The 13723-nt window shown below is 52.2% G+C and overlaps 4 protein-coding genes across 4 annotated transcripts; 2 read left to right on the top strand and 2 right to left on the bottom strand.

Moving 5' to 3' along the window:
- Positions 1–1041: 1041 nt before the first annotated feature.
- L3040_001265 (uncharacterized protein) lies at positions 1042–4929 on the top strand (the record flags this gene model as incomplete). Its single annotated transcript, XM_007292825.2, has 2 exons — positions 1042–1214; positions 1467–4929. 2 exons carry the CDS (start codon positions 1042–1044, stop codon positions 4927–4929), a joined length of 3636 nt encoding a protein of 1211 aa, XP_007292887.2.
- A 1622-nt stretch (positions 4930–6551) lies between these two features.
- Positions 6552–8422, bottom strand: L3040_001264 (uncharacterized protein; the record flags this gene model as incomplete). The annotated part of the gene is made up of 4 exons (XM_007292824.1): positions 6552–6763; positions 6823–7807; positions 7861–7996; positions 8043–8422. 4 exons carry the CDS (start codon positions 8420–8422, stop codon positions 6552–6554), a joined length of 1713 nt encoding a protein of 570 aa, XP_007292886.1.
- Positions 8423–8770: 348 nt separating this feature from the next.
- Positions 8771–9838, top strand: L3040_001263 (uncharacterized protein; the record flags this gene model as incomplete). Its single annotated transcript, XM_007292823.1, has 2 exons — positions 8771–9109; positions 9158–9838. The coding sequence occupies 2 exons, from the start codon at positions 8771–8773 to the stop codon at positions 9836–9838; spliced, it is 1020 nt and encodes a 339-aa protein (XP_007292885.1).
- Positions 9839–10300: 462 nt separating this feature from the next.
- L3040_001262 (uncharacterized protein) lies at positions 10301–12758 on the bottom strand (the record flags this gene model as incomplete). Its single annotated transcript, XM_007292822.1, has 12 exons — positions 10301–10714; positions 10890–10951; positions 11049–11588; positions 11635–11690; positions 11740–11788; positions 11836–11934; positions 11982–12042; positions 12092–12228; positions 12278–12352; positions 12406–12457; positions 12511–12677; positions 12734–12758. The coding sequence occupies 12 exons, from the start codon at positions 12756–12758 to the stop codon at positions 10301–10303; spliced, it is 1737 nt and encodes a 578-aa protein (XP_007292884.1).
- Between the last annotated feature and the right edge of the window lie 965 nt (positions 12759–13723).

Here is a 13723-nt window from a genome sequence, read left to right as displayed (position 1 = left end):
TAGTGTAGTTTCTAGTTTCTTGCAAGTTGCCACTTGAGACGATGGCCCCGCCATACCAAATAGTACTAGTCGCAAATCTAATCTCACTCACTGCCTTTTCCTTGTCTGCGTGCTGACTCATCACCATCTCTTATTGTCCCCCTCGTCTCCTGTCTGGGTATATGTATTGTATCGATATATCGATATATATATATAGCTATAATGGATGTATTTACATACACATACATACATACACATACATAAATCCACCTCCCAGTTCGACCATCAATCATTCAATCCGTCACTGGATCGGCTCGACTGATTCACCCTGCCCCTTCACCTGCATCTGTCCCTGGTTACTGATTACTTACTGTAGTGTACTGGGCACTTACTGCAAGGTTCAGGTTACCCATACTTGCCCAGTGCCCAGTGCCCAGTGCCCAGTGCCCAGTGCTCAGTGCCCAGAGTTGCCCTTCCCTGGTCCTCTCCGTCTCTGAACTAGCCTCCCCCACTACTACCGGTACGGTACAGTACCACGCAAGTCGTCGCTCATTCTCATTCACCACCATTCTGCCATTCTGCTCCCAACAACAACCATTTCGTTTTTCCACTCACCTAACTCACCTCAACTCACCTCACTCATCTCACTCTCACCTCAACCTCACCTCACTTCCTTTCGCCTCACCTCACCTCATAACCTCACTTCGACCGACCTTCCGCTCCTCTCCTCATCTCACCTCCCCTCCCCCTCCCCTCCCCTCCTCTCTCTCCCTCCCTCCGCCTCTCACTCGCTTTCTCCCCCTCCTCCCCTCCACCAACCCACCAACCCACCACCCCCCGCCGCTGCCCCGGCCTCACTTAACACCGACGACCACTACGAAAAATCAAAACCATAACCCAAGACCAAGACCAAGACCAAGACCAAAACCAAAACCAAAACTAAAACCAAAAACAAAACAAAACAAAATATGCTCTCCGCTTGCTGATCAGCAACCCGCGCCAACCTCCCCGACGCCATTTCACCAAACATGTCACGATTCGCACGCTGGCTGCCCCTCAACAATGGATCTTACCGTCGCTACGAAGTCCAAGACGCCCGCGAGCACGCCCTCGTCGAGCCCGGGCCTCTTCTCCCCCTCTCTCCATCCGATCAAGACCTACCTACCTTCCCTCCCAGATGACACGCCGCATCCGAGTCCATACCTGCACCCGTTGCAGATGCATAAAGTTCGAGAGTGAGTTCGTGGCTTTCTTTCCGCTTCTCACGTCCCCCGCCTTCCGCCTGAAATTTGGTCGAGGGTCAAGGCTCGGTGTACCTCGAACCCATAGCGGCGAAGGGTGTGCGACTTGGGCTCGGGTCAATGGGCTGCTAGCTTCGCAAAACCAGCCTTCCAGTGCCCCGGTGGTTTGGGTCGCGAACCGAACCAGAAACCATCTGGAAATGTCACAAGGTCAGCACCTAGTCTAGGCTAACCTGCGTGTTGTAGGACTCACAAAGCCCAAGTCGAACAGGACTTCATAACCGGCCGCAAACTGATCAACCAGTACGAGATCATCAACGAGATTGGCAGAGGTGTCCATGGAAAGGTCAAATTGGCGAGGAATCTCGAGACGGGAGGCTATGTCGCTATCAAGATCATACAGCGCTTCTCCAAGAAGCGCAAGTTGGGACGAGTCACAGTGTCGCCCGAGGACAAGACGAAGAAGGAGATCGCGATCCTGAAGAAGATTCGCCATGCTAACGTCGTGGGCCTGCTGGAAATCATCGATGATCCCGAGCTGAAGAAGATATACATGGTCCTGGAACATGTCGAGCTTGGAGAGATTGTATGGCGCAAGAAGGGCGACAAGAATATATGTCTATACGAAAGACGTCGGATCGAGAGAGAGGGTAGAAGCGAGAATGGCCTGGGGGCCGATGAGAAGTTTGGCAAGCTCTTGGAAAGGCGGCGGCAGCGCAGAGATGCTCAACGAGAAAGGCTCTTCCTACAACACCACCCAGATTACTGGAGTTTAGAACATGGCCACGATGAAGAATTGGAGAGATCTATGTCGAGAGAGAATGTATATGGTTCTGCATCAAGTCTCTCTCGCCATGGCTCCATCTTGCCATCCAATCCGGGCTCCAGGGCTCACTCTAGAACAGCTTCTCGCGCGCCCTCACGCACCAGCTCTCGCGCCCATACCCCGCTCCCTACCGAGTTCGATATTGGTGCTCTTGACAGTGACAACGAGAACGATGAGCCAGCCCCCCTATCCGCTGGCTCTAACCACGGCTCATCGTCCGCCCTCGAAGCTACTTACTATGGCTCGTACCCTGAGGATCCCACATATCGAGGCCGATCTCCGAGTATGGCTGACAGTATCATCTCCCACATGTCTTCCATGGACGGGAATGAGCACGATGCCTTCGAAGACGACTTCTCCTATGTCCCATGCTTCACTATTGATCAGGCGCGATCTGCTTTCCGAGACACGGTCCTGGGCCTAGAATATCTGCACTACGAAGGAGTTGTCCACCGAGACATCAAGCCAGCAAACCTCCTATGGACCAAAGACCACCGAGTCAAGATCTCCGACTTCGGGGTCTCCTACTTTGGAAGACCGATTCGAGAAGGCGAGACGGAGGAGAATATCTCGGAAGCTGATGCGACGGACTTTGATGATGATCTCGAACTTGCCAAGACGGTTGGAACGCCCGCCTTTTTTGCCCCCGAGCTCTGTTACACAGACCTCGATATCGAGCAGCCCAGGGTGACAGAACAGATCGATGTCTGGTCTCTCGGAATCACCCTCTACTGCCTCATCTTCGCTCGAATTCCCTTCCTCGGCGACGACGAATACCAACTGTTCAAGAACATCGCCAAAAGAGATGTATACATTCCGAAAAAACGCCTGAAGGCGGTCGACCCCAATGCCCCAACGCCCCCGATGGGGGCTGAGAAACATACTGGTCCGTCTACAGGTCCTTACAGAGAGGAAGGGGAACTCGCTTTCGAGGATATCGATGATGAGCTACACGATCTGATCAAGAGGATGCTGATCAAGGATCCTGCGGAGCGAATTAGACTGAGGGAGGTGAAGCGGCATCCTTGGGTGATGCGCGGCATTGCGGACAAGATTGGCTGGGTTGACGAAACCGATCCATCGCGGAGGACAGATGGCCAGAGGATTCAAGTCGACAGAAACGAACTGGAACGTGCCGTCGTGCCGATCACCTTCCTGGAGCGAGCCAGATCAGCACTGAAGAAGACGGTCAACAAGGTTATCGGTGCTACCAGGAGCGAGACGAGAGGCGAAGGATCGCGCCGGAGAGCCGTAAGCAATGCTACCAGCTCAGGGCCAGACTCCCAACATAATTCCCCTCTGAATCTAACCCCTGCTCTCCGGGAAACTAGACGAGCCAGCCTCCGAGGCGACGAGTACTGCTTCGCATCACTGACAGAGCTTCAAGAATACCACCGCCGAGAAGCAACTGAGCACCCACTCGCGCAAAGCTTGACCGCCAGTCCGGATCTCTCCGTCTATCAAGATGATCCTTTCGGACTCGACTTTACAAAGCCGTCTGCCTCTATAGGAGCCACACCCTCCTATGAGCACTCGCCGTCAGGGAGGTCGGATGCCAGACCAGGTCACCCGGACCGCTCCGAATCGACAGCGGCGTCCATTCAGACAGTCATTCCACGTGGGCACTCACACTCTCGATCCACGAACTCTCTACTCGCAAGTCCATTCCACGAGGAAGGAACCCACCCTCCGGGCCCGTTTACAGATCACATGGGTGCCGTCTTGGGCGGTCCGTTATGGAGTGGTGGAAGCAGCCGGGAATTTGGCGACGTTGCCGAGGGTCCTTCTCGAGCAAGATCCGTCGACCGCAATTTGTTCGAGTCCCAGAACAAGCACGCGGAACCAATCGTTGGTACCAGCACAGCAACGGCACCAGGTCTCTTCCAACACCCGAAGCTTTATCATCCACGACCATTATCTCGATCGAACGACGCATCATCTACATATTGCGACCATCCTTTGGCATCTACTCAATTGTTCCAGCCCTATATGCCCGCCGCCCATCACCAATCGGCATCGACTCCCAACGTGCCTCTCAGCACGCTGGCTGCCTCGAACCTCGACCAGCGCCCTTCAACGGCCAATCGCACTTTCTACTCGGGCGGCAAGACACCAGCACCTCGAGTCTACGGAGCAAGCACCCCGGAATCATTTCAACGCGCACAAGAAACCTTGGCACGGCGAAGAAAGATGGAGGAGTATACCGATCGGAAGAGACAACAGCTGGCTGTTTCTGCACGGGACAAAGGCCTGGCTGCGGAGTGTCCACTATCACCGGATGACGACATCTTTCACCAGAAGCAGGAAGCTCGCCGCGCTCAGTCGTCCAGCTCCGTCAACTCTACCAGCATGAGGTCTCAGATGACTTCTCCATCGAACGCTGCCTCGCCAATATCGTCTGTCAACATGGGTTCGCAAGAGCAGTTTTACTCAGTCCCCTCGCTACCCGCCCTCATCTCAGGGGCATCATCCGTCTCGGCAGACCCGGAAGGCGAGATGCTTCAACGTCCCGGCCGTGTCCAAGTTTATCCGGAACACGGTACCACAGATGACAATACCCCCCAAGCTCACACGCCACCATCCCTCTCCAAGGAACCCACCCTGGACGTCGATACTCCTACCGATATGCCAGCCGACGACACCATCATCCTCTCGCCCGACGAAGACGACGATGGGTACATTGGGGATGGGGACACGACTTTTACTGCGGACGACGATGATTCCGATAGTGACGAAGGCCTCACGATGATGAAGAGGAAGCCGAAATCAAGACCCACCGACTCGGCTGCCGCGGAGATGGAGCCGGGGAAGTTGGAGAGGAGAGGCACGAATGGCAGTATAGGCAGCACAGAGACTGCGAAGAAAGTTGTCATGGACGGGTGAAATTCTCATTTCCTTTGTCCTTCATCTCTCAACACCACCAAAGACTGCATTGGGCGGGTTTCTTTTGATTTAATGAAGTTGCGTCGGTCTGACTGAAGTAGTCGATGCATAAGAGGAGGGCTAGGGAACGGACATGGGGCTAAAGGTTGTGGCAGAGGCATAAACGAACGGGACGCGGATCCGCTCTGAAAAACAGGACAGGAAAGAAGCTACGATGTTAGGATATCATGTTTTATTTGCAGCGTGGTCGCGGGGTACATGAAACGGACAGGGCAAGACAGGGTAGGAGCAAGCAACAGATGATCGAACAGATACGCATCAGAGCGAGCATGGCATTGTTGGCAGGCAGGGAGGAAAGCAATTGTAGCATAGTATAAGCAGAGCAGCCAAGGGCGGAGAGAGCTCTAAATCCGGAGTCGAAGTGTCTTTATCAGGTATCAAATCGATATCAAATAAGCGGAAGGGGATATGGGAGCGCCAAGCAGGGAGAGAAGGGATGATGATGATTACGATGAGGGAAAGAAAGGAAGGGAAGGAAGGGAAGGAGGATATGATAATAGTAGGCAAGGCCAATGCAGGCAGACAGCCTAAGCATATATATATATATCATATATATATATATACACAGCTGTGAATCTGGCTATATAATAAATAGGTACGACTTTGAAAGAAATCTCGCAACCCATCTCATCAAGGTTTTTTTTTTGTTCTGCTCGCTCGCTCGCTCGTTCGTTCGTTCTTTCCGATTTTGGATTCGGATTTTTTATTTTTTTTTTGGCTTGAAGGTGTGGGAGTTGATTTTCCTTTCCTTTCCTTTCCTTTCCTTTCCTTTCCTTTCCTTTTCTTTTCTTGTCATCGGTAGAGATGGAGATGGAGATTCGCTTATTGCTTGCTTTTGCTTGCTTTTGCTTGCTTTTGCTTGGGAGTGCTTGGTTATGCTTGTGTATATATGTGTGTGCATGTGTGTGTATATGGACATTTTCATTTCTACGATGGGTGTTTTCTCGTCGCGGCTTGCGGCTTGCGGCGCGGAGCATTCATCTCTTTTCATTTCATTTCACTTGATTTCATCTCGGTTCATCGATGCGTTCGTTTTATTTTTCGATGTAGATCCAGGTATAGATTTAGATTTAGATTCGAGAAAGGAAGGGAAAAAAAAGAGGAAAAAAAGGAGGAAAAAGAGGAAAAAGAGGAAAAAGAGGAAAAAGAGGAAAAGAGGAAAAGAGGAAAAAAAAGAAAAAAAAGGAAAAAAAAGGGGGACTTTAGTGAACCAATGCAATACAATACAATGAATGCATGCATGTATGCATGTATGAATATCATTCACGATGATACGATACGAAAACGGGATGCCGGTCGTCTTTCAGTCTCTATAGTTACTACTTAACGTAGCTCGTGTTCTGACGGATACTTGGTGTGATTTCTTCATTGCTGGATCAGCGATGGGAGAAGGGTACGTACTGGATCAGCGAGGTGGTAGCTTACTACTAGTACCTGAATCACAAACCAACCCAATGGGAGCGTCGAGAGAGGCAGTATGAGAGTGGTAGGTAGGTATATGAAGAAGCTAGGCATTGCCGCAGGGTATTAAATCTATTAAATTCCAACAGCAAACCCTAAACCTACGACTGCTTCGCCTTCGCCTTCGTCTTCGCCAGCCGTATCCGCAAATCGACCAGCTTCTCCATTACCGCAATCCATCCCTTCACGAACTCCTCCTCCGTGAACCGCTTCGCTGATTGCCGCGCCCGGAGACGCATGGATAGTTTGTCCTCAAAGGACAGTGCGGATTCAAAGGCGGCCGCAAACTCGTCTGATGTCGTGGCGTGGAAACCTGTTTTTGTTTAGTTGGCTTACTCAAGGGGAAGAAGGGAGGTGGGTAAGTAGACAAACCTGTTGGCTCCCCCTCGATAGGGGTAACGATATCTCGCTTCGGTCCACCGCTATCGTGGACGACGGAGATTAGACCCGCGGCTTGGTACTCCACAACTCCGATGCCGAAATGCTCGTTCCACATCCCGTTGACACCGACACTGGCCCGTCTCAGCCACTCCAAGATCTCGGGCCAGGAAGCATCCAGGTAGAACTCTACGCGGTCCTTGATCTGCAGCTCATTGGCTAATAACCTCAGCTTATACACTCGCTTCGAATCGGAATCGTCCCGTACACTGCCGACCAGAACCAGCTTCGCGTCCTTCGTGGCCGGCGTCTTGGTGGCGATAAATTTCGCAAAGGCCTCTACTATCAGGTTATGGTTCTTCTCGGGGCGGAACTGTGCAATGTAAAGCAAGAAGTTCTCGCGCTTTGCTTCGCTGGTACTGGATACCTCGACTTCCTTCTCTAGTTCCTCAACGGCGACCGGTGGGTAGAGGACGGCCGGATTGGACTTGTGATAATCTTTGCGCCAATCGCCCCAGAGGGAGTTAATATGTCCTAGTGTCCAGCTGGAATTTGTCATCACCTCGTCGATCGATGTCCCGACCACGGAATACAGCTTTGCGAACAGCTCCCAGTATAGCTTCTTCAATTGCCCTGCCGTTCCTTGGCCTTTGCCAGCATTTACACCTTGCGTGCCTGTCGCAGATGTTGGGTCGAGGGAGCTCAGCATGTCGGTGGAGATGGTAGGGTAGTGGACATATGCGCCTGTCGGCACTTTGGGGAATAGGATTTTGCAAAAGGCAAGCGCGAAAGCGTAGCCCATTGTGTCGACGAAGATATCGGGAGGGAGTAGGGAAAAGGCATCCCAGGCTAGGACTACAGAACCGATGGATTGTCCAAGGAGGGTAAAATGTGGCCAGGATGAGGCCAGAACCCAGGAGCGGGTAGAGAGGTAGAGGAAGGTTACGGTGGGAGGGTGGAGGGCGATGTTGAAGCGGTTCTGGGAGGTCAGCGTTTGTTTGCCTCGAGGGGGGGAGGGGGGGATATACATACCTTTACTCGATCAATGATGGCATTCTTGTCTACATCGTGGTCGCCGGTATAGACAACACATTTTGCTTTCGGCCAGCGTTTCTGCGTGGCTCTGATTGCAGCCCAAAGAACTCGTTCACCCCCACCACCAGCATTGCTACTTGGATCAGTATGGCTCAGTATTTCCAGTAGAAGATACGCACCAGAAGGGATGGAAGAAGCCCACAATCCCGTCCCATTCTGCATCTTCCAATTTCTGGCCATTCTTCGCCGTTCCAACGGCATAGGCATCCACCGTCTCCCACTCATCGCTATCCCTCCGTCCTTCGTCCTTTGCCGCCGTTTCCTCCCATTCCTTCTGATCTTTCTCCACCAATTCCAATATCTGTGCTTTCCTGCCTGCAGTTTTCTTCTTCAAATAACTCCCCATAACACCTCCGACCCAATGTAATAGCTTCGGACCAGCGAACATCGCGAACAACGGCAGGAATCCCAAAATCGACATGGCGAGTATGCTTTGACCGGGAGTAATCCCAAACTTCCCCTTTGCGGACATGTCGGGCGTAGTGAGTGATTCGGCCATACTGAACGTGTCGATTGAAGGTTGAACCTGGAATTATTTCTGGTAAGAAAGAAAGGAAGTGGCGATACTAAAGGTCCAGAGCGCCCGAACCAACGGTACGTCGGCGGATTTCCCAAGTGGAGCTCGTCGGCATCGGCCACAGATCAGCCGACCAAGGCTTGTGCTTGTGGTTGTGCGTGAGGTTTAATTTGACGTCAACCTCGCGATTCGCTATTCGCAATTCGCATTGGAAACACGTTGAAGTTTGAACACGTTGAGCATGTCGAGGATTCATTGTCATTGAAGAGTCAGTCACCTGACGATATACCACACTCAATCGTTCCCATCGCACGAGCCTGGGCAGCCAACATGTCCCTCCTCCACCGAACGAAGCTCCCTCGACCACCCGCCCTCCACCAAGTCCTGCTTCTCCCCTCAAGCCTCCGCTCACGAACCTTCCACGCCTCACCCAGACCGCAAAATGTCCTCCTCACAGCAATCAATGCCTCGCATACAGCTCTAGATGGCCTGCACTCCCTCACCGGCCTCCCCTGGGCCTACAGCATCCCCCTCTTCGCCCTCCTCCTCCGATGCACCATCATCCTACCCATCTCCATCTACCAGCGACGCGCAATCCTAAAACAAGCGTCTCTGCTCCCGCTCCTTCAATCGTGGCGCCATGCTCTACAACACGAGACGATGCGGGAAGTGGGTCATCTAGGCCCGAAAGTTGCCCACGCTACTCACATAAAAAAGGTCAGAGCGAAGAGGAGCGAGCTATACTCCCGTCACGGATGCGGGATGTGGAAGAATTTCCTGATGCTGGTACAGCTGCCTGTCTTCCTCAGTGTCATGGAAGCATTGCGCAAGATGTGCGGGTCGAGAGAAGGCGTGCTGGGCATGTTGATGGGGAATCAAAACAACGTCGTTGAGACTGGCGTCGAGAACGTCGCGGGCGTTATCACAGGCGACGGGCTGGTCGATCAAGCGCTCAGTATCCCGACTGAGATGTCGCTGGCTACGGAAGGCGTGCTGTGGTTCCCGAATTTGCTGGTTGGCGATCCGCAACTCGTGCTACCGTTCGTACTGTCTGCGACTCTGCTGCTGAACATCTTTGGGCTGCCGACGTCGAAAAGACCGTGGAGTGTAAGATTGAAGCGGTCTTTGGGCTTGGTCTGCCTTGTAGTGGGACCTCTGATGATTAATGTCCCGAGTGCGCTGTTAATATACTGGATTAGTAGCAGTGCGTCGGCGTACCTGCAAGCTCTTGCATTGGAGAACTTCATGCCTATTCCGAAGGCCGTTGCGCCTTGTGAGCCGAAGCGGCCGTGGAGGGCAGGGCTAGGTGTCCAGATGTCTGCGGTGCAGTCTAGAATAGGAGGGAATTGGAGAGAGGTGAAGAAGCCGGTGGCCACCGAGAGAGGTCCGCGGAAGTAAATCTTGAAAATCCAACTTGGCTCCGGCATTAGAAGAACGACTGCCCGGGAAGACACCTTCTCATTTTTTATTTCTTGTGTATTTGAATGATTCGGCTTCAGGTGTAAACAGACATGGGACTCCACGACCGCGCCAATGTAAAGCGTGCAACTCCTCTTCTTGTGTAATTCACTACCCCTCTTATCCACCATCTCGTTCAGCATCCAAATCGGGCGATAGAGGAAGGTTGCCTACCTTTGACACAATCAAATCAAGCGGAAGTAACAGAAATAACCCTCAGTCACACTCGTAAGGACGAAAGTTTCAGAACACGCGAGTCTCGCTTGCTATGTTTACTGTTTTTCATAAGCGAATTCCGAAACGCTCTAAGCGCCATTCAACTTCTAGGCTGTCAACGATAATTCAACCAACTATGCATACGCCATCTAGTTATCCAAGCAGACCCAAAATGCCTCCAAAGCTCTATACCGCCAATCCCGCACTATTCACCTGCCTTGGCTCACTCGCCGCCTCCAGCGTCCCATTCCACAGCCGCCGGACGCCCTGCACCGAGGAATACCCGTTCGGCACGCAGGTCACGTTGTGGCCCCTCGCCCGCAGCCCGCTCTCAACCTCGCTGTCGAAGCCGGGCTCGAGCGTCGTGGTGGCCGGCATCAGCTGGTCGTGCAGGCGCGGGGCGGCGAGCGCTTGCGGCAGCGTCATGCCGTGGTCCAGGACGTGCCACAGGGCGAGGGTGGTGGCGGTGATGATGCGGGAGCCGCCGGCGGCGCCGATGGAGATGTAGAGCGTGCCGTTCGGGTGGGTGGCGATTATGGGGCTGATGGAGGAGAGGGGCCGCTTCAGCGGCGAGATGTAGTTTATCGGGGAGGGGACGAACTGAGGTCCGGGGTGGTTAGTCAGTACGGAAGTTTCTCTTTGTGATGTGGTCGGGGGTGTGGGGGTTGGGTTTGAGATCATCTCTCCGGCTCTGAAGGGATGATGTGAGGATGTGAGGAGATTTTCCGAGGCTAATTTAAGATGTGGACGAGATAGGGAGGAGACTTGTACATACGCCAAAGGCGTTCGGAACGCCAGGGATTGAGAAGTCATTCATCTCGTTGTTCATTATGACGCCTGTGTTCAACATCAACATGATTGATTATATTCCTAATTATTCCCAAGACGAGGAAATCGAGAACTAGGAGGAGCTAGGGAGGAAAGAGGGACATACCGGTCTCCGGCACAACAAGCTGCGATCCAAAGAGCAAGTTCACAGTCGACGTAAGCGTAATCGTCAGCCCTGACCCATCAACGGTAACAATATGGCTCGTCCCGTGGTTCTCCGGCCCTTCATACGCCTCACCCTCCCCCTTCATACTATAATCCGTGACGTTCTTCGTCCTCTCGTCATCAATCCTGCTACGAATCTTCGCCGCGGTCTTCGGCGTCAGCATATCGGCTTCGAAACCCGTCATGTAATCAAAGAAATCGGGATCTCCCAGTTCGCCTCGCGCAGCGTAGGAGAAGCGCATCGCTTCGTTGATGCGGTGTGTGTTCAGATCTAGGTCATCGGGAGAGGAGTTGCCGTAGCCTTCCATGATTTTGAGGATGCTGAGGGCGACAGAACCGCCGCTGGGGACTCCACAGGAGGTCAGGTTATAGCCTTTATAGACTATGCTGACGGGTTCGCGGATGGAGACGCTGTAGGATGAGAGGTCTTCAAGGGTCATGGTGCCGTTTGAGGCGCGGAGAGCGTTAATGGTGTGGTTTGCTGGAAATATTAACGAGTGTTTGGGGGGTGGGGGGAGAACACCTACCTATCTCTCCTGTGTAGAATGCGTCTGCGCCGTGTTCGGCTATTGTCTCGAGTGTGCTGGCGGGCTTTAGAACATCTCATGTGAAATTGGAACGGAGCTTCTCACTTTGCGTATCTCTTTCTTGTTAGGATATCACCTAGACCAAGGAGTGTTCCTGTCAATGTCAGCGGTTGCCTCTGAGAAGAGCCTAGATTGACTGACCATTTGGAGCAAAGTCCATAGCCCATTGGGGGTCGTCAGTCAAGAAGTTGTTTCCACCTTCTGTTGCAGCAGCCATATAGCGTACTAAATCCTCCGATACTGCAGAATGTAAGCTCATAGGCCCGGATGTTGACAAAATCGCTTACCTGGAAATCCATGTCGAGCAACATAAACCGCTGGATTGCAAACTGCTCTCCACGGTAGTACCTTACTATTTTCAATAAGCTGCTTACTGGATAATGACGCTTTTGCCTACCCCGTATTTGTTGTGAAGGTACTCGAGTCCCCGCAGGTCCCCTGGTACAGCACTTGCAAGTCCACTGAACACACTTGCCATCGGGTCATCTTTGTACATATCGGTAAAAGCCGTTGCAGGAGCCGTTTCCCTGAAATCTACTCTGCATCAGTAAAGGATTGAAATGATGGAGAGAGGGGTTTATACCTATCGACTCGTATTTCCCATCCGAATCGCGTACAAGCATGAATCCACCTCCACCAATCCCACTATGTTGCATGCCTGAAACTCATCAGACCAAAATTTCTGAAACATTCTGTGCGAAGGGATCATACCAATCACCCCAACACATAACGTCGTCCCGACAAGAGCATCAGCAGCATTTCCCTTATCACGTGATCAGCCTCTCATTTTCATACAGAACGTCTCCCAGCACTTACGCCTCTTTCTAAAATCCCGATACCAATCTCACTACATATCCTGCTCTCACTCGATACGGCGCCTAGGCTATCCCCAGCCGTAAAGGGATGTGATGAGGTAGCGTGGCTAAGAAGAAAGACGGTGAGAACACTTTTGGAAATGCTCCCGAGAATCTTTGACAAGCAAGCTTTAAAGCGTTAGCATGATCGATGAAGTCTCAAAGCATGAGAGCACATGGATTACCCATAAACAGTTGATGCTGCACCATAAGAGTGCTGCTGTACGACAAGAGATACGCCTCGTTCAGCTGTCGCCTGGCCAGCAGCACCTGTAGTAGGGGGTTTTGGCGAGCTTCGCGTAGTTTCGTTCTGGAGGGAGGAAGAGGACAACAGCAGAGGAATATGAGTGTAGGTCTGTGTAGGCCTAACAATCTTAATGTATATATTTACATATATACTCCCAAAAGCTCCATGAAAATGCCTTATCTGTCGTTGCTGATCTTTTGAACAAAGGTGGGGTCCATAGAACTGGATGAGCGGTGACAAAACTTTTATTTGCATTTGCTCGGGTGTGCCGAGCCTCTTATTACAATCTCATTAGTTATATTATTTCATCAAATATATGAACTGAACTGTGCACCACCTTTTCTACCGCCAGAATAGTCTTCCCATGAGCCACGTCGAAGCAGCCACGTCGAAAAAGCGGCACATGATTGAACGGTGGCGTTTCGACTTTAAAGTTGAATTTTGACTTTCAACTCAAAAGTCATTCCAATCATCCACCTCAACGGAGTGCGACATAGAATGGGTTCCGGTGTCGTTGACCTCACCTCCTCAAGCCCAGCTGCTTCCGAACAGGGCGGAATATTAGGTGCCACGCCTCGACCACCTGTAGCGCTTCAACCGCCCATCCCGGCCGGCCACCGTGCCAATGCCAGACCTGCACCTGCATCCGTGGTCTCTGCGGCTTTGAGAAAATCGATTGACAACATGGATAAGCGACTTCGCGCATACGTCAAGCAGTTTTGCCAGGAAATACCAGAGCTGAGACCGGCGTTTGAGTAGTACACACTGGTCAGGGCAAAGACGCCGCGCGGTACCATGTCGACACTGACTCAGAGGAAGACGTGAATGGTGAAACTAGTAGTAAGGATGGCGGAGAGGAAGAGGAAGAGGATGGAAGTGAGTGTGGAGGTAAGAACGAAGAGAGAGTGAAGTGGCTGAGACCGATATC

Source organism: Drepanopeziza brunnea, assembly GCF_022702325.1.
Source record: "Drepanopeziza brunnea f. sp. 'multigermtubi' strain 214-2 chromosome Unknown ctg2, whole genome shotgun sequence".
Classification (NCBI taxonomy): domain Eukaryota; kingdom Fungi; phylum Ascomycota; class Leotiomycetes; order Helotiales; family Drepanopezizaceae; genus Drepanopeziza; species Drepanopeziza brunnea.
The sequence above is the reverse complement of the archived record's forward strand: the minus strand, read 5'-3'. Positions and strand labels throughout refer to the sequence as shown.